The 22,556-nt window shown below is 48.4% G+C and overlaps 10 protein-coding genes across 10 annotated transcripts; 4 read left to right on the forward strand and 6 right to left on the reverse strand.

The window, feature by feature from the left end:
- Window positions 1-752: 752 nt before the first annotated feature.
- Window positions 753-4,446, reverse strand: ATNIH1004_004639 (peroxidase/cytochrome P450 family protein; the record flags this gene model as incomplete). Its single annotated transcript, XM_033569309.1, has 8 exons — window positions 753-928; window positions 1,001-1,085; window positions 1,235-1,361; window positions 1,429-3,607; window positions 3,664-3,856; window positions 3,906-3,954; window positions 4,016-4,113; window positions 4,180-4,446. 8 exons carry the CDS (start codon window positions 4,444-4,446, stop codon window positions 753-755), a joined length of 3,174 nt encoding a protein of 1,057 aa, XP_033428115.1.
- Window positions 4,447-6,262: 1,816 nt separating this feature from the next.
- Window positions 6,263-7,356, forward strand: TSC13_1 (trans-2-enoyl-CoA reductase (NADPH) TSC13; the record flags this gene model as incomplete). The annotated part of the gene is made up of 3 exons (XM_033569310.1): window positions 6,263-6,302; window positions 6,365-6,580; window positions 6,674-7,356. The coding sequence occupies 3 exons, from the start codon at window positions 6,263-6,265 to the stop codon at window positions 7,354-7,356; spliced, it is 939 nt and encodes a 312-aa protein (XP_033428116.1).
- Window positions 7,357-7,831: 475 nt separating this feature from the next.
- ATNIH1004_004641 (putative alpha-1,6-mannosyltransferase subunit) lies at window positions 7,832-9,239 on the reverse strand (the record flags this gene model as incomplete). The annotated part of the gene is made up of 4 exons (XM_033569311.1): window positions 7,832-8,059; window positions 8,142-8,575; window positions 8,634-9,135; window positions 9,171-9,239. The coding sequence occupies 4 exons, from the start codon at window positions 9,237-9,239 to the stop codon at window positions 7,832-7,834; spliced, it is 1,233 nt and encodes a 410-aa protein (XP_033428117.1).
- A 304-nt stretch (window positions 9,240-9,543) lies between these two features.
- On the reverse strand, window positions 9,544-10,182 carry MRPL24 (mitochondrial 54S ribosomal protein bL28m; the record flags this gene model as incomplete). Its single annotated transcript, XM_033569312.1, has 1 exon — window positions 9,544-10,182. The coding sequence occupies one exon, from the start codon at window positions 10,180-10,182 to the stop codon at window positions 9,544-9,546; it is 639 nt and encodes a 212-aa protein (XP_033428118.1).
- Window positions 10,183-10,482: 300 nt separating this feature from the next.
- rvb1 (RuvB family ATP-dependent DNA helicase pontin) lies at window positions 10,483-12,058 on the forward strand (the record flags this gene model as incomplete). The annotated part of the gene is made up of 4 exons (XM_033569313.1): window positions 10,483-10,626; window positions 10,699-10,918; window positions 10,977-11,524; window positions 11,597-12,058. The coding sequence occupies 4 exons, from the start codon at window positions 10,483-10,485 to the stop codon at window positions 12,056-12,058; spliced, it is 1,374 nt and encodes a 457-aa protein (XP_033428119.1).
- Window positions 12,059-12,358: 300 nt separating this feature from the next.
- Window positions 12,359-14,013, reverse strand: ATNIH1004_004644 (uncharacterized protein; the record flags this gene model as incomplete). The annotated part of the gene is made up of 3 exons (XM_033569314.1): window positions 12,359-12,967; window positions 13,020-13,750; window positions 13,800-14,013. 3 exons carry the CDS (start codon window positions 14,011-14,013, stop codon window positions 12,359-12,361), a joined length of 1,554 nt encoding a protein of 517 aa, XP_033428120.1.
- Window positions 14,014-15,081: 1,068 nt separating this feature from the next.
- Window positions 15,082-15,822, forward strand: VTI1A (v-SNARE protein VTI1; the record flags this gene model as incomplete). Its single annotated transcript, XM_033569315.1, has 3 exons — window positions 15,082-15,261; window positions 15,314-15,716; window positions 15,803-15,822. 3 exons carry the CDS (start codon window positions 15,082-15,084, stop codon window positions 15,820-15,822), a joined length of 603 nt encoding a protein of 200 aa, XP_033428121.1.
- Window positions 15,823-16,168: 346 nt separating this feature from the next.
- ATNIH1004_004646 (DSC3 family protein) lies at window positions 16,169-17,167 on the reverse strand (the record flags this gene model as incomplete). The annotated part of the gene is made up of 1 exon (XM_033569316.1): window positions 16,169-17,167. The coding sequence occupies one exon, from the start codon at window positions 17,165-17,167 to the stop codon at window positions 16,169-16,171; it is 999 nt and encodes a 332-aa protein (XP_033428122.1).
- A 720-nt stretch (window positions 17,168-17,887) lies between these two features.
- On the reverse strand, window positions 17,888-18,656 carry isa1 (Fe-binding Fe/S cluster assembly protein ISA1; the record flags this gene model as incomplete). Its single annotated transcript, XM_033569317.1, has 2 exons — window positions 17,888-17,925; window positions 17,987-18,656. The coding sequence occupies 2 exons, from the start codon at window positions 18,654-18,656 to the stop codon at window positions 17,888-17,890; spliced, it is 708 nt and encodes a 235-aa protein (XP_033428123.1).
- A 1,017-nt stretch (window positions 18,657-19,673) lies between these two features.
- ATNIH1004_004648 (ARMH3 family protein) lies at window positions 19,674-22,085 on the forward strand (the record flags this gene model as incomplete). Its single annotated transcript, XM_033569318.1, has 8 exons — window positions 19,674-19,754; window positions 19,814-19,936; window positions 20,030-20,110; window positions 20,162-20,391; window positions 20,439-20,505; window positions 20,562-20,896; window positions 20,959-21,369; window positions 21,434-22,085. 8 exons carry the CDS (start codon window positions 19,674-19,676, stop codon window positions 22,083-22,085), a joined length of 1,980 nt encoding a protein of 659 aa, XP_033428124.1.
- Between the last annotated feature and the right edge of the window lie 471 nt (window positions 22,086-22,556).

Below are 22,556 nucleotides of genomic sequence, written 5' to 3' on the forward strand. Positions count from 1 at the left end.
AAGAGATATGGAGGAGAGACGGATGGGGGAATGAGAGGACGGGGAGGTAAGAAGAGATGGAACTTGGAAGGTTCGTGAAATTATCCCGATGAAATGATGGAGCTCCGGGCTTTCTGGTCACGGTTGTGGCTCACTAGTAGCAGCCGGAGCGGGTCTTCTTCCCCGCCGACAGACAAGTCAGAAACTAACGGTCCCAGATCAATTTTTGCTTATTATTGATTCTCAATTCACTTGGATGGATTTCATGGAGGCTGTCCATCCATGCAGATGGGGTGAATACAGCTAGGAGGACCATAGAGGTGGGGTGTTTCTTTGTCTTCGTCCTGTACTGGTATCGTTATTACCATAGGTAAGATACTACACACCTACAAATCTGGTACTGTACTATATAGGTGCGGTACCAGGTAGATATCTGCTGAGAAACCTCTCCTACCAGGATCACATAGCGTTTTTCATGTACTGGCTACTACCTGATGTTAGGCACAGGTACCTGAAATTTCTAGGAGGCATATAAGGTATCCTATTTTGCCTAAAAAATGGCTGGCTCGTGAGCCGAGGCCTCTACATAAGGCTGACAGCAGAAGAAAATTATGAATAATATATTTTCTCGCAGCTGAATGATATTCACATGAATAATACAACTCATGGTGCATAGCTGAAGAAAAATTATTAGCAACTGTGATATTTAAAAAAATACTGCTCGAGAGCCGTTTCTCAACAATGTAACAGTACATATTCATCGTGTGTTCAAACTACGATTTCTGTTTCAGATCCGGCAATTCACCATCCCATTGAACCTTCATGCTCGTTGGGAAGGGCGTAAACCCACTTTGGTCTGCATTCAGGTACTTTGAAATCCCCCCAGGTCCTGAAAGCTTGTGGAGCCTCCCTTGAGGACCAGGAGCGCGGCGAAGATTGTTGAGTTGTCCTATTACTTTCAGCATCGTCGTGAGCGCTATTTTGCAGAGGCCGATTCCTAAGCATCGATGTGGCCCAAAACCGAAGTGGGCATAAAGACCCATATCGCGATCAAGTTTTACTTTTTCTGGCTCCGGAAAACTGGTAGGGTCCATAGATGCGGTTACCTAGGTAGAGAGCAGCAGATGTCAGTAGCTTGAACACAGTTAACCGTGTCTTGTAGCGCTTGTGTTTCCTTTCTCTTTCTGTCTTTAATGCATACATCATACTCATTGCTAATGAAGACGGGGGTGCAGGGAGAGGTTCATTCACTCACTAAATTGCAAAGTATGTGCTGGCCAGCCTTCAAATTCACTTTCTCTCCATTGTCCATGATGGTTGTGGGCTTTGCTATCACGCGAGGTAAGCCTACAGATGATCGCAGTCGAGCACCCTCCATGAAACTATAAGAGGAAGAAAGTATCTCAGTACACCTGACATAGCGCATCTTTTGAATAGTGGTTTTCTTACTAGTGTAGCAATTTATTGTCAGCTTCTGGGGTGTTTTCATTGGCGAGTCGATTGATCTCCGGTAGGTAACTCGATCCCTCTTCAGAGAGGTAGTAGTCGAGACATTGAGAGAAGAGCTGCCCTTCATTTGCCACCATTCCACCAGCAGTTGGCAGTAAGTGAGTCCATACAATCTCATTTGCTGGAAGACCACTGGCGAGTAAGCGTTGAATCATGTGGACACCATACTCACTAAGAGCATCGTGACGATGCAGAATATTAACCAGATTCGCAATAAAGCCTGATGTGGCAACCAATTCAACATTGGCCATTGTCAGCTGGCCAAGTTGCTGTGCAGCCGCTCGAGCAACTTCATTCAGTTCGAAAGACTTCGCGACATCCACATCATAGAATATAGAGGTGAAGACAACCGCCATGATCTTATATAGCTCGACTTCCGTGAATATGCCCCGAGGGTTGGTTTCAGTTTTCAAGGGCAATGAGAAAACAGTCGCACAGAAGTGAACATGGGCGATATTAACAACGTCACGTACAATATCAACCTGGTTGGTTCCGGCGATCTTGTAAGAATGCCTATGTAAGAGCTCCAAGGTAATCGCCTCATAGAAATTCTTTACTTCATCTTCCCATTTGTTCCAGTACAGTGCCGATTTCATCATCTTCCGCGATGTAGCATTTGGCAAGTTATCACCAGAAAGCATGAAAGTTCTGCCATACGGATGATTGTTGCGGTGCATCAAGAATTCAATCTTTTGACCCCATGTTACCTTGAATGTCTCCTGGTTTGATAATATAGACATACAAGCAGTGTGCGAATTAATAAAGCGAGGCGGAGATATGTACCTAGGTTTGTCCCAGGAGTACTTTTGCGAGAGCCTGAGCTTTGTGAGAATCTTCTTGTTCTCGGATGGAATGACCATAGGGAAATGTGCGTATACAGAATTTCCTTTGAAATGGTTCGGAAACGCTCGCAAGACTAGCTTGTACCAGACATGTCCTTGGTCAACAGAATCTTCAGGCTGGATTTCCTTGAAACCCCAGTTTGTAAGATGCTTCGGCGTGAAGTCAGTCGAATAAAATCTATCGCCACGAACCAAAGCCACCGCATCTGAGAGAACAGCCCTAGATATCGTGAAATTGGTGCAGAGACCGCTGCCGGGAGCCAACGAATCCTTTGTGTCCTCGATAATGACGCCTGGGTAAATCTCCACGCGATCAGGGTGGTCATACAACCGTTTGAGCTGGTCAGCAATGTAAGGGTCAGGATTAATCTCCTCAAATGTTTTATAGGGAACCAAATTGAAGAATTTTCGGAACTCATTTAAAGTTGCCAGGTTCCAAGAACGGGATTGCATAACTCCAAGCGCTTCAATACTCTTGAAGACAGTAGGGACGTGCGAGGCACCAAATGCCCCTGCACAGTCCTCTACACTTTCCCGGAAAATATTGACCAAAGCATCATCATCAAACATCCCGTTCGCTTTGCGCTGCAGTCCGGCAAATGAGCAATCCTGTGACTGTTCTGGAAGCTCCGCCTCCCATTTACCAAGGCCCCGAACAAACTCATCCGGGGGAATGCTACTCGGGTCCTTTCCAGGAAATATCTCGCTGTATAGCTCCCGTATCCACTTCTCATCGCGCTGTGATACGCAAGAATGCCAGCGGTAAATGAGGTTAAATTCTGCGGATACTTGGTTACCTGTGGCCTGGGCTGCTGCTCGCCCAAACAGTCCATCTTTGATCACTGCGCGAGGATCTAAGCTCCAGGTGCTATCAGTTCTATTGACATTCAGAATCGTTCGAACGTAGTCTTTGAGAATGATGTTGACGTATAGGCCGCAAGTCACAAGCCGTCCTGTCTGGAAAAGGTCGCCGTCATATCTCGCATACTCCTTAGCTTGTGACTCGTCTGGTCGGGTAAACCGGTCATTTTCATTTATGGATGCCAACTGCTCGACGACATAGTTATGGAACCGGTTGAACATAATCAGAAGCACGCCAACTCCTGGTGGAAACCCTAGTATTCTTTTTGTCGAGAAGCAGTCCGGCTTCAGCTTTCCATCTTTGAAAGTCCGCACAGAGTTTTGCTCATCCTGATTGTTCCCATAGAGCGGTGCAAGGTCCAGGTACGACGATGTCAGCGATACCGTATTGTCATTGGGATCCGTTTGAAATAGGTCTCGGGTGCTGTCAGTTTCAGTGCGATTTGGATTCTTTTCCTCCCGACAAGCTTACCATGGATTATAATGGAAGCAATATAAAACAAAACACTGGATATTTTGTTCGGATGCTCTTGGAAATGCTTACGTGCCAAGAGAGAATCGAAAAGGGTCTCAGGGTCAGGAAGAACAGGCGACTGTATTGTCTGAGGCCGTACGGATCTTGCATAGTGAGAGCCAGCAGCACCAATATGAGGCCACAGCATATTCTTACTCCACTGTTAGTGAGCGTATTTTGGTCTGTAAGTAGGGCCATACATTTCTGGAGCCATCAGCCTCCCGATACAAGGAATCACGACCCAGATATCTACGTCATATTGTTAGCCTTATTATTTTTATATAAGTTTACTCGCCGCCAAGCAACATACGAGATGGGAGGGTGTTCTAAATCACTCCACAGTTGGTTAAGAAAAGCATGTGTCATTTCTCTGCCAGCTCGAGATGTAGGCGGCAATCCCGAAACGAGCTAGAAGCATGGTTCAGTATCGAAAGTTGAAGTGCTTGTTTAGTATGAATGGGGTTATGGGCTTACTTGTATCGTTCGTTCCATGATATACTGTTTATCATCGACCGGCTCCCCCGTAGCAACGTTCTTAGTAAGATCCACCATAGTCTTGACGTCGTTGAGGTCGAGTTGGCTGATATCTTTGACAATACCAGAACTATTTGACGATGCCATATACGTCCCATCCCCTGTGTCAGTTGGTAATGGACGTAGCGATGCAGACACAACCTTTTCGATCTGCGAAAAGGTCTTTGTGACCCCGTTCAAAACCGAAGTCGACGTTTGGTCCATCATTGTGGGATAGGTTGTAGAAAAGCTGGCCGAAGGTAGTAGCACGATGGTAGTAGCTCGTAGTCAAGTTTCCTACAGCGAAATGGGGGACGATAAATATTTCGGTACCAAACACCCTCATGACACAGAGCTCAGCAAATGACCTGTGACGAACTATACAATGAAAGATAATCTCTCTCAAATCCGTGATATCCAATACTAACCACCAACAGTAAAACTTAAAATTGAACAGACGTCAGAAGCATATGAAAATGTAGGAGTATATAGGTCCAACGATCCAGGGTTCTGCGGTACAATTTATAAAGTAACCATGGTAGGTTCTGAAAAGGGCTGAATAGGAGAAAAGGGAGGGTAGAGTAGGTTCTCCAGAGTCCAGCCAAGGTTTCAGGAAGTTCTGTCGACGGTTTCCATGTGGACTGAAAGGCCACACAGTGCAGTGAGGCAGGATTAAGCCAACAGCATGAATTGTGTGGGAAAATCGAGCAATCTGCATGTCCATGTACTGCGCCAGCCACTCATAGCACCCGGATCCGGAGGCGTCATACCAACATTAGTGTCCTTTCTCCCTTCGTGGACTACATACTCTCGCCGAAACGAGAAATGCCCCACTGACAGCTGTACTTTGTCTCTACATACATCTCTGTGCGGAGGACACCCTGATTCGCGCATGAAAGCGGCCACCTTGCGCAGTAGCCGAGGAATGAACCATTATGAGCAGTGCCCCCAATTCCTGGAATCGATTCAAAAATCCGCTATTGGGTGTTCTTAAGGAGCAAGTAACATCTCAAGCGAGAAGGGCCGAGAGAGACATCCATCATCTTATTGCCGCACTGATACAAGCCAAATATAATGGCCTTCTTCTTGTACTTGAATGGCTGGCTGAGACAGGAGAATTCACATTCTTCAACGCCCTTCTGCAGGTACCACAAAGTAGCTGACTCTCTACCAGGATACCTTGTCTCCGAAGTCCTACCATTTGTAGTAGTAGTGTATATCATAGAGTCAGCTGCGATCAGCACCTCGGAGAAACCCTGTGGAGGAGATGAGAAGGATAACTTGCTCGCTGTCTAGCCAGGGTGTGTATGACGCGTGCCGATCGTGTCACCAGATCTGTATTTGGAAGTACAGTAATGCCGAGACAACCTCAACCCAAGTTGGAATGAAATCCGAATGAATAACAATAGAGGGAATTATGATGATGACAAGAAAGAGGAAGAGAATCCTGTTGACGCCACCCAGACTACACGAAAGACTATTTAAGGCATGGACTCTTCAGCAAACTTGGGAGTATTTCACGGTGGCTGCCGTCTACATAGAACTAAGCTTTCAAGATAATCTTATGATATGTATTTTTTTTCTTTTTTAGATTCTTCTTTTCATGCGACTAACCGTTCCTTCTCAAATTCCCTGCAAGACGTACCTATATTACCCATAAAACTAGGAGTAGCCTGCTCAGTCAAAATATATTACTTCGAGTAAGGATGGTGAGAACATTGACGCAATTACACATTTACTGGCATAACAATATCCATGAGGACAAATGTATTGCTGTCCTTTGCTGAAGAGTCTACACTCTCTTCCCTTCGATGATACTGCCCCTCCGAATACCGAGTTTATCCCAGCACATTGTATACGCGATGGACAATTGTGCAGCTCCAAATCCAATGGCGTCACTAGGGATGGAAATGTTGAGCTCACGTGACCAAAAAGCCGAGGCCCGTTTCCACCGTTGAAAATAAATGGTTGCCTCTTACCCTGCAAGATCAATCAATTTGCCGCATAGAACATCCCAAAAAAAACGGCCGAGGTCCTGATTGCAATGGGGTCGACAGATATTACGCTGGTTGTTGAGCCACGAGGTTCGTTTGATCTTTTTGTAGCCTCTCTGGACGTCCGAACTGGTATGCTAACGCGACGTTAGGGAAACCAATCAAGGGACTCCCTAATGAGCTTCACATAGCCTCCGATGCCTCCGCGCAGGCAGTATATAGCTCGCTCGCGCGAACTTCAGGCTGTTCCATCCACCGCCTGCGGATCACCAAGGGCAGCGACCGGACAGTGATCCCTAATTCGCAAACCACTCTTGTGGAACAAACGGGCCTCAGAGAGATGAGTGTGATTCATGTGAAGGACCTTGGTACGTGGAAGAGCTGGATCTCTGAAGGCTAGCTGTCCCTTGTCACTGTGACTAGAGAGCTAACCGATAGATGGTTGTGTCACGATCTTGAAGGCCCTCAGATAAGCTGGCGCACTGTGTTCATCATCGAGTATCTCGGGCCACTTCTTATTCCTGCCCTGTTTCTTTTTCCTCTCCGGTCATTGATTTATTTCAATTTCGATGGACCTCTTCCGGACCCCTCCGACACCCAGCTTCTGCTTTGTGGGCTCCTGTCCGTCCACTTCTTGAAGCGCGAGTATGAAACGATTTTCATCCACCGCTTTAGCAACGCCACGATGCCGGCTCGCAATATCTTCAAGAACAGCGCTCATTATTGGATCCTAGCTGGCTTCAACATCGCCTACTGGGTCTTCCGTCCAGACGCAGCTGCGTCCACTAGCCAGCCTAGCCCCGCTCTCTTGTATTCTGGTCTCGCACTTTTTGTCTTTGGGGAGCTCGCTAACCTCAATGCGCACCTGGTACTTCGTGATCTGCGCCGTCCTGGCACCACAGAGAGGGGAATTCCCTCCGGCCTTGGTTTTAGCCTCGTGACCTGCCCTAACTACTTGTTCGAGGTGATTGCCTGGCTTGGAGTCTACCTGGTTAGCGGGCTCAGCTGGAGTGTGCTGTTCTTCATCACGGTCGGTGCGGCGCAGATGGCTAGCTGGGCTAAGAAGAAGGAACGTCGTTACCGCAAGGAGTTCGGCGACAAATATAAGAGAAAGAGATTTGTCATGCTGCCTGGTATTATTTAGATGAGGGAGACGATGAATTGATATATGTGTGTTCCTGGGAAATGCCGTGGAAAATGTGCATTTATAACCCTGCAGATCTATGATCGTAGCTATAATGCCTTGTTTTCAGCCGAAGACAGTCGACAGTTGGTATTGCTACTAACCCGGCATCATCTTACCCCGTGCTTCTGAATATTTCCAGCCTGGCAAAAATCATGAGGATGAATCAGTGATGTGCTTTGTGTTCTAGTTAGCAAGGCGTTTCTTAGTTAAATTAATAGCGTTTTGGTGATAACACTAACATGCATGCGCTCATTAACGAAAATCCATGGACTAATAACGTTCTATATATAATCCCACAAGCTCCCAAAACAGCCAAGAAGAGTTAGAAGAAAATATCAGCTATGCCCATTCCCTTACGAGCTCCAAATAATGATCTGGTTAGATAGAAGATAACCCATATTCTTCATTACAATATTCGTAAGCCATGGCGAGATCATCTCTTTACTATCCTACTCCACAGACGGTAATAGGGCTCCAATTCCTTCTCGCAGTTCCGTTTCGTATCCGTGTCGCATCCGGCCAGACGGAGTACCAGGTCACCTTCCTTGTACGTGCCATCCGTGGATGCGCCCAAGGAATCCCTGCTGTAGGCATTGATGATTCGTTGGGGGATTAATGCTAAACGGGCCAAAATTGTGGGATGCCATTGGACGATATGATCCTGAATGAATTGAAAAATCAGCCACGAGCCATAAAAGACACATATTAATTAGTGAAACCAGTGGAGATCTGGTTTTCCTTACCAAAGCGTGTGTTTCTGCTTTCGCGAAATTGTAAGTGCGGTATAACGGGTCGAACCAGATATCGAGGAAGAAGCGAGCGAACTCCCCCTGCTTGATCACGAAACTCCCCGAGCTCAAGTCCTCACCATCTGCGCTGACGATAAGGTCGATGTCCTGAGGTTTTAGATGCGAAAAGGTCTTGACTATACTGTCGGGAGGCACAACGGGGACATCCTTGCGCATCAACGACTCAAGTCGACTGCCATCGAGAAGATGAGATTCTAGAGATATGCTCGGATTCATGATCAGCGCATGAGTGCTGAGGTGAAAGAAGTATTTCGAATGGGGATGGGTCGCCATCGCATGACGGACGGCAGGAACAACGCCCCAGCTTCGCGGCGCATTATCCAGCGAGGTCTCGTAATCGGACAGGTTCGCAAAGAAGTTCCCGTAGCCTTTACACAAAATTATATTAGTCATAAGACCAATCGTTTGCAAAGCAGGAAGTCTCACCGTGTCGTTTGGCGTAATCTTCTCGGTTCCTAATGATCTTCTGAATGTACTCGTCGCTGAGGACTGCGCGGTCCAGAACGGTTACGATGACGATATTTGAGGTTTTAATTGGCACTGCGCTTGTCCCAGTGCTCGCGTAAAAGAGCTGCGATAAGAGGAAGAAGACGACAAGGAGCGCAAAGATCAAGATTGCGACCGCTTTGAGCTGTTTCCTGCGTTGTAGCGAGAACCGGGGAGATCGCGCATATGGGAGAATATGATTATCCCTCCGAGGAGGTAAGGCAAACTGCATGGTGGAACTTGTGCGTCCCCAGCGGCCAAATGCTGGGGTCCCTGGGAGAATGGATCTTTCAATTAAAACATGCTCTGAGGTTATAATGAACTTGATCCGGGAACAATATGCGGCCGGCACCAAGACAGATATTGCGCCGGATCTGGCAATGAGCCGCGGATCATCAATGGCCCGACGACGACGTTCCTGGCGATGGGATCTCGCGTAGAACTATGGAGTATTAATGGAATTGTTACTCCTCTTACAAGGCACTGGTAGGGATAGGCATCGGAATAAACTAGTGGGATCGAGTAGCCGTGTTTGGGAGTGTCCATCCATGGTGCTCCAAGACTCTTATATGCAAAAACGCAGCAAATCTATCTCAAAGGTACGTAGCATTGATAAAAGTATAAATATAGTAAAGAGCTAGTCATGCAAATCTGGATACAATCAATTAACAACCGAACAGTGGCTGCGTAGTCATCACCGTTTCCAAGAAAATATCCAGAATCTCAGAAGTAGTATAGCAAGAGGCTTGTGGCCATGAACAAAATAATGATACAGACGCCTATCAAATAGTCACCGCAGATCAAAGCAAATCAACCGTCTAAAGTTCTCTTCACTTCCGACAATTTCCAGCTAGTACTGTTTCTTGTTGTAGGTCGGCTTCGTGGCTTCCTTGATATTGGTCTCATCTTGTTCGCTCGCATTGACCTCCGCCTGTTTCAGCGCCAACCATTCTTCAAATGATGGAGGCTCCGGGAGACCCAGTTTCTTTCGCTCTTGTCGGAATTGCTCTTGGATCTTTGGTGTCTGCATCACCCTCCATCTCAGTTCCCATCCAAAGACGCCCAGTTCCTTGATCCGCCCTGGTCGATCGTCTAATAGGTATTTGTCGAGCCCTCCAGATTTCTGAATCGTTCTCAACGCTTTCCGAGTGACCTTGATATACAGATCCTCTCCTAGAGCTTCGCTGTGGATCTTCTTCCGTCGGACGTTCGGCTTCCACATTCGCCGGGTCTTCCCCTCATTGCGACCTTTCGAAATCTTGTTTCCGAATTGGATCATCGCTCCGCCGTAGAGACCGCTATTCGACTGTTTATAGATGTAGTTCGGGCCGTAAGGATAAGGAGGAATGTATTCCGGTAGGTCTTTGGTCTTCTGCGCCGGTAGCGTCGTGGAGAATGAGCGTTTCGTGACCGTCAACGAGAGATTTCGAAACGCCGTGGACAGGGAAAACGGAAGAGACATGGCGGATCGAGACTGCAGCCCTGCCATTGTGACGATCAAGAGGCCGATACCGACGATTAATCGAGCGGTCGTTCGTTGGTCATGGATCTAGTGTTTGCGAAAGAATTTGGGTGGGCTCACCGCCTTTGGCAGCGGATCGCTATCATTGATCGATCCCATGACCTGCCGCTGTGAATTTCGGGCCAGAAGCATCGTCCTCCCTCTGGTCTTCCCTTCGTTGTCCATATATCTTCCATAATATTTGTCGCGCAACTCTATCCTGGCTGATTCTGACTCTGCCTAATTCTCTCCCCCGTGACTTCTAAGTGAGGTCGCAATCCCTTCATCATGGTCCAGATCAGCGAAGTGAAAGGCAATTCGCGTGAGAACCGGACCGCAGCACACACACATATCAAGGGCCTTGGGTTACGTGCTGATGGAACTGCAGAGGCTTCTGGTGATGGTTTCATTGGACAGGCCGCTGCCCGTGAGGTACGCGATTGCAGCGTTTTGTTCTGATGCTACGAGAAGAGTCTATGATGGCTGACAAAACTTCTGCAACAGGCATGCGGTGTCGTGGTGGATCTGATCAAAGCGAAGAAGATGGCTGGACGCGCTGTTCTCCTTGCCGGTGGTCCGGGAACCGGAAAGACTGCTCTTGCTCTCGCTGTGTCGCAGGAGCTGGGTACCAAGGTACCATTCTGTCCGATTGTGGGCAGTGAGATCTACTCCTCTGAGGTGAAGAAGACTGAGGCACTGATGGAGAACTTCCGCAGAGCGATTGGTATGGATCGTAGGATGTAGCACATAGGGTGTTTTTTTAGGGCTAACGCTTTTTGCAGGTCTCCGCGTGCGTGAAACCAAAGAAGTGTACGAAGGTGAAGTGACAGAGCTGACGCCCGAGGAGACCGAAAACCCATTGGGAGGCTATGGTCGGACAATTAGCCATTTGATTATCGGATTGAAGTCTGCAAAGGGTACTAAGAAACTCCGCTTAGACCCTAGTATCTACGAAGCCATTCAAAAGGAACGAGTGACCGTTGGAGACGTCATCTACATCGAAGCGAATACCGGAGCTTGCAAGCGAGTTGGACGATCCGATGCGTATGCGACCGAATTCGATCTCGAAGCCGAAGAATACGTTCCTGTCCCGAAAGGCGAAGTCCACAAAAAGAAGGAAATTGTGCAGGACGTGACGCTGCATGACCTGGACATGGCCAATGCCAGGCCACAAGGCGGACAGGATGTCATGAGCATGATGGGACAACTCATGAAGCCCAAAAAGACCGAGATTACGGATAAGCTGCGTCAGGAAATCAACAAAGTGGTCAACCGCTATATTGATCAAGGCGTCGCCGAACTTGTCCCCGGTGTCCTCTTCATCGACGAGGTATGATCCATCCTCGGGAGTCTCGCCCTACTTGGTTTTGCTTGTTCAATTTCTAACCTTTTTGCCTACTAGGTCCACATGCTGGACATCGAATGCTTCACATATCTGAACAGGGCCCTTGAGTCTACCATCTCCCCTATTGTCATCCTTGCCTCCAACCGCGGACACACAGTCATCCGCGGCACCGACGACATCAGCGCTGCCCACGGCGTTCCCTCCGATCTTCTCGCCCGTCTCCTTATCATCCCCACCTACCCTTACGCGCCCGACGAGATCAAGACGATCATTCGCCTGCGTGCCAAGACCGAAGGCCTCAACATCACCGACCCGGCTCTCGACAAGGTCTCCGAACACGGTAGCAAAGTCAGCTTGCGGTATGCCCTGCAACTGCTGACGCCCGCAAGCATCCTGGCGCGTGTCAATGGACGACCAGGAGGCATCGAGGAGGTCGATGTAGCAGAATGTGAAGATCTCTTCCTGGATGCGAAGAGAAGCGCCACAATCGTGAACCAGGACAGTGACAAGTTCCTGTAGAAGAAGGAGGGTTCCCGTTCTATAATATGGTGATTTGCTTTGTGAGTTAATGGGATTTCAAAGTTAGACGAGACCGCGAAGATGATAAAGCAAAAAATGAAAAGAATGGAGGCGAAAACGAACAATTTGTATACCATGTGTGAGGTGCTGATGGGTTTCATGTATTGGAAAGGCGAGCTATGTCATCGTTATGTTGTCTTTTTACGTTACTGCCAACTACCTAGTTGCAATTTCTACATCAGAACGTTGATGAGATCCATAGACTATTCTTAAATCAGTGTATTATATTGGACAGCGGTTTCACACCGGTTTGAACACCCTGATTTTGTTCAACCGCATGAATAGAGCCCTTATCCCTGGGAAAAAGGTCCCAATAGCTCCCAGCAGAACTAGGCCAAGTTGAAGCAATTGAACATAGATCCGGATGAGAGTAAGAGTCACCCGAACAAGATGGTCTTTCAGGCCCGAATTTAGGGAAACGGGCTCCGACGAGTCTAAAGGATACTGACGATCGATTTCAAAGGGCAATTTGGCACCTAGATGTTCCACGGCAATCTCTAGACCAGCAGTGATCGAGTCCTCTAGGAAGCCACGGCCAGTCCAGCGGAAGCCATAGCTAAGACCACGTTTGTTCTGGATGGAAGGCAGCCGGGCTTGTGCGTGGAGGGTTTCCGATCTGAGCTCGGGGTCGGTGAACTCCCATATTCCTTGGACAAATCGAGGATGTGGTGGAATGAAAGGGTTCAAAGTGATAAAAATAGGTCCAAAAAGGGAGGAAGGGATGCCCTGGAGAGTATTGACATTGTATGTGAGGCAGGATTTAAGAGCCGTTGAATCACCGTGACGGTGTTGGTGGCTGCTGGTGGCTACGTTGTAAATGTAGGCCGACCGAGATATTCTAGTTGTAAGCTAAGTAAATTAGCGAGTGTACTGCGTAACTTTATGTAGAAAAAAGACTCACCAGCACGTCTGAATGTAAAACAGCGATATTTTTAGTTGTTTTGAGGTGCTCGATGATTTCCTTTTCTTCAACACTTAATAGTTTCGGGTGCCACAAGCGCAGGATTTCTTGACCATCCACAGCAAAGACGATGTGATCGAAATACAGCTGCTGGCCGTCGGAAGTAATGAGGCTATATTGTCCCTTGCCAGACAACTGTATCTCGCGAATGTTTGTGTTGAGGTGGACCCGTTCAAGAGGAAAGTTCCTGGTCATGGCCTCGATAAAGTTGTTCACACCCATGTCGATACGACGCCATTCCGGAGTACGGCAAAGCATTTGATGGTCATTTAAACAGCGAACGAGAGCATCGAAAGGAAACGATGGGAGAAACCTGCCTGCGTTCGTCCTCCAGAGAGCCGAAAGCAATGGAGCCAAGTAGTTGTCACGGAAAATATTTGAGTATCCCTTTCTTGAAAGGCCTTCATATATACTGGAGGTTTTATGACATTTGCATGTTCCACCAGTCCAATATTTGAATGTCAATGAATCTGAATTCAAGTACTTCAACAGGACAAGGTCCAGCAATAGACGATACGTCTCTAAACTGCCCAACAGCAAAGGGCGGAGCAATATGCTTTTTAGAAAGCCTCCACACCATTCAAAAGTGTTGGTACCATCTGATACGCTGAAGCTGAATGGGACCGCAGATACGGTAATCCCAAGACAACAAAGCAGCGAGACAAGGTTGGCTGCATATTGCTGTTAGCCTGGAAACTCCTCCCGTGGAATGGCACTGACGGGAGGTCATAGCATTGAACGACGGCGATTCCGTATCTACGTCGACACGGTTTTCGCCATGTTCATATGGGAGGACCTTAATACGCCCATTTAAGGACGAGGATGCCTCAAACAGGTGGACATCGTGTTCAGATCCCTGTAGAGCCCAGAAGCAGGTGACTCCAGTACAGCCGCCTCCTATGATAGCGATACGCTCAGCACGCGTGAACGGCATGACTATGGAAGCCTGTTGGCTTTAAATTGCCCATGAAGTCAAGAAAACCAAAGCAAGTTGGATCGAATGGTTGATTTGCCAGTCCGCCACAGCACTTTTCAATGGCAATGTGATCCTTGTATACTCCTCCCTCTCCAAGGGCACATTGGGTGCTACCGTATGTACAGGGAAGCAGACATGCAGCGAAATGGAAATAATACCAACGAGGGAAAGAGGTCGAGATGATCAGGTCGAGATGGTCATTTACAAGTCATCCACCCTCACCTGCATCTGCAACTCTGATTTTCATGTGGACGCCTAGTGTGATCATGTCAGATGACAAAGGTGAGATTACGAGAACAAAAAGACAGAGTACAGAGCATGGAGTAAACAGACCTGTTGGAGCACAGCCTGAAAGAGGAGTCTCCCCGAGCGATTGACGCTGGTACGCTGGTCTCCATGTTATCATTGGTTCAACCCGTAGCTATGGAGAATGGGCTCTAGGGGTCAAAAATGCTCCACCGGCCTAGTACTCCGTATGAGGTTGATAGTCCTCTGCAATCCCAGCACTTGCAACTTGGAAGAATACGACATTGCATGGGATCACACGGGGGAATTCGAGACCTCCCCTAAATACAGTCAAAGGAAGCACGATATGCAGTAAATCAGCATCATGATCTGGACAACAACGCCGATCATAGAATAAATTGCAAGACGGAAACGTCGACCTCGGCCGGCGATCACGTGTCTGCGTAGTTAGGCCAGCCATCAATGAATCAATGAAACCATCACCGTGCATGAGCCGTCATCGCCCCTCTAGATCGATTACTCCCACTCAGCTTCATTTCCGTGTCGCCCGTTCATCCTCGTTGTACGGCATATACACACAGTATTCTGTATACTCCCCGCCTGCACTTGACCCACATTGTCTAGAGGACGAAAGCCCTCCAGCCACCGCTAGATAAGGTGGCCACAGTTTCCGTCTGCCTAGAGACCATCTCTGGCCGCGTCCTGTCTCCAGATTGACCCAGTTTACTACATCAGTCTCATCGTCTCAATCCTATTCCTGAAACATCCTCGATTTTCATAATGTCAAACCCCTTGGATACCGATGCCGGCTCAGAGCTGTTCAGCAGCTACGAAACCGAGCTGAAGCTCTTACAGGCCGATTTGAACCAGAAACTGGATCAGATAACAGAGTCGAGCGGGGAACAACGGAAATCAGCAATCAGACAAGCTGAACAGACGCTAGAAGAGGCCACAGAATTAGTATATTAATCACATTCCAGCCCTTATCATTTCATTGCTAACTCTAGATCAGCTGGATCAAATGCGCATGGAGAAACAGAACATTCCCTCTGCAGCACGGTCCAAGGTCAACGTCCGGTTCCGCAACTACTCCTCGGATATTGATGAGGCCAAACGCAAGCTCAAGTCTCTCTCCGACGACCGTAAAGCGCTCTTCGGCGATCGCTACACAGATGACCCCCAAGATGAGCACCTGGAACAGAGGCAGCAGCTTCTCTCCGGCACGGACCGCCTGGAGCGCAGTTCCTCCAGACTGCGGGACAGTCAACGGATCGCCCTTGAGACTGAGGATATCGCTCGCAACACATTGGCTGATCTGGGCCAGCAGCGCGAGACCATCACACATGCCCGGTCGGGACTGCTGCAGAGTGAAGGATATGTGGATACGAGTATTAAGACTCTGAGAGGAATGGCCCGTAGGTACTGTCACCTTTATATTCTCTGCTATGGCAGCCATTAAAAATCGAGCCTTGAGGCGATCGCTAATGATACCTGTTTGCAGGATGGCTACGAATCGGATAATTACGATTGCGATTATAACTGTATTGGTCTTGTTGATCGTTGCTGTTATTTACAGCAAGTTTCATTGAGCGTTCGGTTTACCAGGCGTTGGGAAGGCGTTACTTCACTATCCCTTTTCTGTCCTGCGATATATCCATGCTGCAGTTGCAGCGATTAGTGCTACGGAACTTTGTATGATACTATTCACTGAGCTCTCATCCAGCTGTAGTTATCTTATACTTCTTATTTTAATTTCTCTTGAATACACGTCACCATCTCTGTTGGAATCAAAATTAAGGGGGTATCGTCGGTACAGGAACAGAAAGATACATAAATAAATAAAGCCACGGAATCAATCCACCCACTGTCAATTCATCATGCGCATCGCCCCAAACGCAAGATTGACCACTACACCGACGAACACCGCCAGCCCCTTCCGCCAGCTCCAAACCCCCTCTTCTCGCCTTAACCACATCGCACAACCCACTGGCCAGAAAAAGCCCATCACAGCACCCCACAGCATATCATCCATCGCTCCTCGCGACCCTGCTCCGAATCCACCATCGTCATCCGCAAAGGACGTTCCCTCGGCGCCTCCACCCCCCGCCGTCATGGACGACGAACCTTCATCCATCCACCGGTCCTCGAGCTCGCGCAGTTCTGCCCCGCTCGGCATGGTATCCGGCGTTCGCGACACAGACTGAATAGCCAGGAACTGAGACCGCAACGCCGCTACCTCTGCCGCTGTAAATCCGGCTGATAACAGCCGATCAAAACCACGCGGCGCCGGCGTCGTGGATGAACCTTGCTGCTGCTGTTGCTGTTGTGTCGTATGCAGCCCGGAATGCGAAGTAAACAAATCATGTTTCTCCGACTGGGATGATGCGCGCTGCGGCTGCTGCTGCTGTAGCGTAGAAGATGCGGCGGCTTCCGCGGCGAGATCTGCAGCGGAGAGGGCAATATCACCGATAGAGCAATGGATATAGAGACGGGGTTGTTCCCTTACGGGGGCTTTGCCTTTGCCCTTTGCGGCGGATGATTTCTCCACGTCTTCATCGTCGTCGGTGTGGAGTCGCGGTGATCGAGATGGCGATGGTGGTAGTTTCAGAGAGGCGGAAAGGGCAACGGTGTCTTCGAGACCACGACCGGCGTAGATGAGGCGAAGACGATGGGAGGAGAGATCGGACGGAAGGCGAATACGGATTAACTGTTTCAGACCAGCTGCGGTAGTGGTATCCGGGTATAAGACATCTAGAGGCAGATCGGCAATTGAGGCAGAGAAACGGACGGTGAGAAAGAGGGGGTCAGAGTCGGCAGTTGGATCTTCTAAATGGCTAGTATTTGGAGTCAAGAAAGGTGTGGTCATCTCTTATAGAAGGCTAATTGACGATCACCAGAATGGTTTGGTTGATATCATAAAAAGCCAACTGCAAGGAGATGCCAATGATGGTGGTGTCGATAGCGGCGGTTATTCAGTCCGCTGGTGATTGTTAACCCGGGTTTTTGGTTTCCCGATATAGCCCCACGTGATGCCGATGATTTAGCCATCTCCTCGGATTGCTACGACGGCTGGGAAAGTTATGGCAGTAACGCCATAATTATTGGACAGGATTGTTAGGAATCATAACGAATCATTTTACGTAAATGCTGTTCATTTATCGGACTAATTTGTAATTATGTTCGCTAGTCTAGCGCTCTTCAACATGGTACTGGGGAATCTCATCCCGAAGGGGCCGAAACCCCCCCCAAAACACAAAAGAAGCACCTCAACGAGGTCATGGATAGTAAAATATAAACATAACAAATTGAGACATCTCTGCTGTCGTATTCACATCATAAATGCTGTACAAATCCCCCGGTGCCGCAGCGTAGAACCCAATGGCTATAGCAGAATCCAGGACAAACAAGGAAAAAAAAAGGGGTAACAAGCGGGATATATAACCGGGGAATCAATTAAGCATAATCGACAATGTAATGTGACAGAAGCCGGAAAACCAAAGCAAGCCGAAAGAAACGCCGTCCAATGCACCGTTTAAAAGTGACTCCGTAAAACGACCCAGTGATAGGAAAGAATCAGTTCAACTGATTAAACCATGAAGGATTCGCCGCACCCACATTGTTCCTCTGGTAAGACACGTTAATGACATGTTATGTCCAAAAATTTCGATCCTCGGGAGACACATACTGATATTGGGGTTCCGGAAAACAAATCTCTTGCTCAGCTTATCTTCCTGCCAGTCCATTTCGCTGCCAATAATACTGAACAATGCCTTGCTATCGATCAAGACTTTTACGCCATCCTGTTCCACGACTTCATCGAACGCCCCTGGCTTTTCAACATATTCCAGGTGGTAGGCAAGACCAGAGCAGCCACGGTTTTTCACACCAACACGAATAAACTTCGGATCTGGCTGAGCGACCAGTTTGCGAAGTTGCTCGATCGCCAGCGGGGTCAACTTCATGGCAGCTTTCCTAGGACGGAGTTTCCGTCGGGGCTTTTCCGCAGACTTGGTGGCGGTCGACCGCGTGGATTCCACAGGCTCTGTCTTCTGAGCCTCATTCTCCCTATAGCTGACATTCGATGACGTATCTTGGTTCCCAGGCGTTGTTGGGAAAAGTGCGGAAGGGAAATCGGCTGCGATCGAGGTGTCGGGAACCCCGGTGTTCCGAGGCGGGGGAAAGGATGATGGCAAAGTGTGCGGGCGATATGCGGTCGCCGTCTGCATGTCACGCTTCGAGGATCGGTGAACGTTCCCACAGGAGGAAAACAGGCGAAGACTTCTGATGGGTAGCATAGTGGATGGCTTTCTCATACAGGCAACGACCGTGGTGGATGATGTCACCGAAGGGTGCATGATGGCTCTGCAAAATAGCATGGTGCATTCAAGATGCGAAGATAAAACTCAATGCCCTCTATGTTAAGAAAAGTAGGAAGCCGCTATGAACTCATGGAAAGGAAATGGGATGAGATGTAGCGAGGAGGAAGTTGAATCATGGAAGAGACTCGGGAAGGTTGGCGATGGTCGGTTAAAAGAGGTCCAGAGCCAGGAGACGGTCGGCCAATCAGCAGCCAGGTGTTTCTACACACGTCGGTGGCGCCACTGTTATCACCTGACCATAGACTGAATAATCAGCTGAACTGAAGCTGGGTCGTTTAATTAGAGCGAACTACGGGGAGAGTGACTCCTAGTAGTCCGTACCATGTCGATACAAGACAGCGTTTGAGTCTAGGTTCCTGGGGACGAGCTGTTAATGCCTCAGGCATAAATGTCCCATGACAAGTCGCTTTCTCTCCCACCTTCGCGGATCGTCAGTTGCACTTACGAGGGTGACTTACGTGGAATTCTTTACAAATTAACGAGGAGCTGGAGTCACAGTCTATTGGAGATATGTAGGGTTAAATCTGCACGTCATATCGAAGTATCTAGACTAATTGCAGAGTTAGTTCGATAGCTACGGAGTACCTATTCACTTAACTACCGGATTTACATGCGCAGTAACCTAAGGACAATACCTCAGTCAATTCCACATTGAAGAACTTCCAGTAGTCGGACTGAAATATTGCGGAGACATCCAGCAGCGATTCTAGATCTCAGAGGCCAAGCAGTTCCAGGGGCAATTTGATGAAGTGTGGCTAGTGGTAAAGAGAACGGCGTACGTGGCTGGTGTGGATTATTACCCCAAAAAGGCAGAAAAAAGGGCGATAATAATACTAAGTACAACAGGCGACGTGGATCAAAACGATAGAAAGAACACCACCACGCCTCCGCCCTATTGTTATCCAATCCCCTCTCTGGTTTAGGAACCCTCTGCGCTGCGAGCGATGATCTCATGTTCTGTGTGGATCATCGAGCGCCCAAATATCTAACACCATGGAATCCCCCTTAACCCAGCAAAGTAGGCCCGAGCATTTCAAACCAAAGATTGTGCAACTATATGAGAACCTACTCCAAGTATGGCCGTCCACTCCCGCTACGTCTCGTCCCAGCGGTACTAATATCCCACCTGGTAGACCTCTGATTTTGCAGACCCCTCGGAGGGGTTTTGGAAGGAATTCTTTTTGTTGCCCCCTGACCGCGGCCAGCTTGGTTCCATCCTCGACCAGCTAAGTCCTGATGACATTTTGAACTTGCAGGTCATTGATCCCTTTTTTTTTTTTTCTCTCTTCTATTTTTAGTTGTTATATCGCTCCTATCGTACCTTACACCATCCACTGACTTCTTTCTAGACGCAAACTCGGCAACTTTTTACCCGTGCAATCCGGGAGGCAGCCTCTGGCTCCAACCCCGTAGACTCCTATGCACTGGACGTGAGTACTTCGAAAGAGACAATGTGCTTCAGCCTCTAAGTAGTGATGCAGACCTTGACGGTCTTTCTAGCCTGTGTTCTGAGGAAGAAGTATACCAACCCCAGTTCTGACCTCATTACTGTCCTTGCTGGACTTGACGATGTGGACCATGTTATCTCGAACTTTGTCACCGTGTTGGATGGTATCGTCCGCAATGGGAGCAGCTGTGAGTACCTTAACACTGAACCTCGGCCTCTTTCTGGTTGCAAAGCCCCCAAGTTGCACTTCCTGACCGACTCCAAGTTGAATTCCGAATGAAAGCCGTTAAAACCGCGATTGCGATGATTAGCGGGGCATACAAGACTGGTCTGGTCTCGTACTTTGCGCATCGCGACCTATTCCCATCGCTTATGAAGGTCTGTTAAACAGTACCACTCTGTGCACGTCAATTGGAGACTGATCGACCTTCAAGTTTGTCCAAGATGCCGAGGCTCCTATTGATGGGTTTGAGCCGTTCCTTCTTCTCGGATTGCTGGCAAACTACAACAAGTTTGAGTTCCAGAACCCATATCAGCTGCGGCTGGACGACTTTGTCAATGAGTCAAGTATCAAAAAAATCGTGAAGGGAGTCGGTTTGTCCTGTGGCGCCCTAAGGAACGGCTACGTTGCTGTGCAAGATGACGCTCCCGAAGGATGGTCCTTGATTAGCACTCTGATCTACTTTGGATTGGGCGTGCTTGCTCCGAATAGAAGGGACAAATCAAGTCCACCCACTGCGGAAGAGGCGAAGGAACTGTTTTCGGAGCTGTGAGTCTTCGATGAGGAATCTTGTCCGCAGAATAATCCCCAGCTAATGCTTCTCATACCAGTCCTGCTGAACAGGCAGCTATCTTTTTATCTACGTACGACTTTACAAATGCGAATAAGCTCTTTGGTTATCATCTCATTACCTCCGCGCCAGAAAAGGACAACGAGGAATCTCCTTTCGCGAGCTTTCTCTCTGTGACCTCCTACCTCATGCAGCACGCTTACCGATCCCCAAGGGTAGCACAATATGCCGAGCTCAATCTTTTCACTCTCCGCATTCTCTCCGAAGACTCATCCCTATGCAAGCAACTCTGCAGCGAAGATACCAAGAGAAAGATCCGCCTCTGTCGACAAAGACAGCCATATCTTCCTCTAGTCACTGGGGACCGAGTCCTTGCAACCGCCATCTTCGACATGATGCTTGACACCATATCTCACAATCTCCGGCGACGCCTTGACGTCAATCTATACAGGTATGAGCTCCAATCCTTATAATCGCAGCGCAAGCTAATCCGACCCCCCTCTTTTACCCCGCAGCCAAGCAATCGCGATCCTTCTCCGTCTCCTCACCTATCTATCAATGAACAAAATCCGCCTGACATACCACTGGTCGGAGCTCTGGCGCACCATGCTCTCCCTGATGCGGTTCCTAACAACCTACGTCTCTGATCTATCCGGCAATCCACACATCGAAACACTCACCACCACCCTCGTTGACGTGATCGCATTCTGCGTCTCCACCGGCGACACCTTTCTTCCTGACCCAGCCTCCTACGACGATTTATTCTATAAACTAGTCGAGACTGGCCCCATCGTGACAAAATACCGTGAGGTCTATTTCAAGTCCCCAACGTCGAAAAGCACAGACACCACCAAGGACGTCCACCTCGCTGCCATCGACACCCTGATCTCCGTCTCTACGCATTTCTATACCCTCTTGTTTAACTCGGATCAGAGTGCTGATGCGAAAACTGATTCGCAGGCCACGGCGCCCATTCCGGCAAACCAGAAAAAGAACCTCAGTCCTCGCGAGGTCCATAAGATTATCAAACAGGGTTATGACACACTGAGCATTCAGTCTCCCGATGGGTTGAGCGCTTGGACGAGATACCGCGAGACAGACTGGAAATCAGAACTGAAGCGGGTTGCGAGATGTGCCGTTGATGATGCTAGGCAGTTGGTTGTGTAGTTCTTGTAAGAGATAGTATTTTGTTCATCCTGGTTTGGGCTTTCTCTACCGTTGCGAGGGTGGTAGAGTAGGATATTTTGTGTATAGAAAAAGGAGATGATGGCTTGGGGTGTCCCAGGTGGATGTCCATTGCATTCTTATAGTTGCATTTACCCACTTCCTCTTTTATTTTTTACCCTGATAGGAACTTGTCATTTGATGTGCTCAATTTGGATGAAGATAATCTTAAACTAGAATGCCCATTGTTTTCACCTACCACCATGATTCTGTGACCAAAGAAAAAAAAGAACAGAGCCAGATAAAACAATCCCTTCCGTGAATTCGCCAATTCTATACTTATGTTACAGGTTGAGCCATTATTAGCCGTAATTCGCATGACATGTTGTCCTCTCACCATGCTCAACCGCTGCAGTTCGACAGCAGTAGGAAGCAAAAAGAGAGTAAGATAAAAAAAAAAAGGGGGGGGGGGCC

The sequence above is a fragment of the Aspergillus tanneri genome (genome assembly GCF_003426965.1).
Source record: "Aspergillus tanneri strain NIH1004 chromosome Unknown AapTan_3_pilon_pilon_pilon, whole genome shotgun sequence".
In the NCBI taxonomy this organism is placed as follows: domain Eukaryota; kingdom Fungi; phylum Ascomycota; class Eurotiomycetes; order Eurotiales; family Aspergillaceae; genus Aspergillus; species Aspergillus tanneri.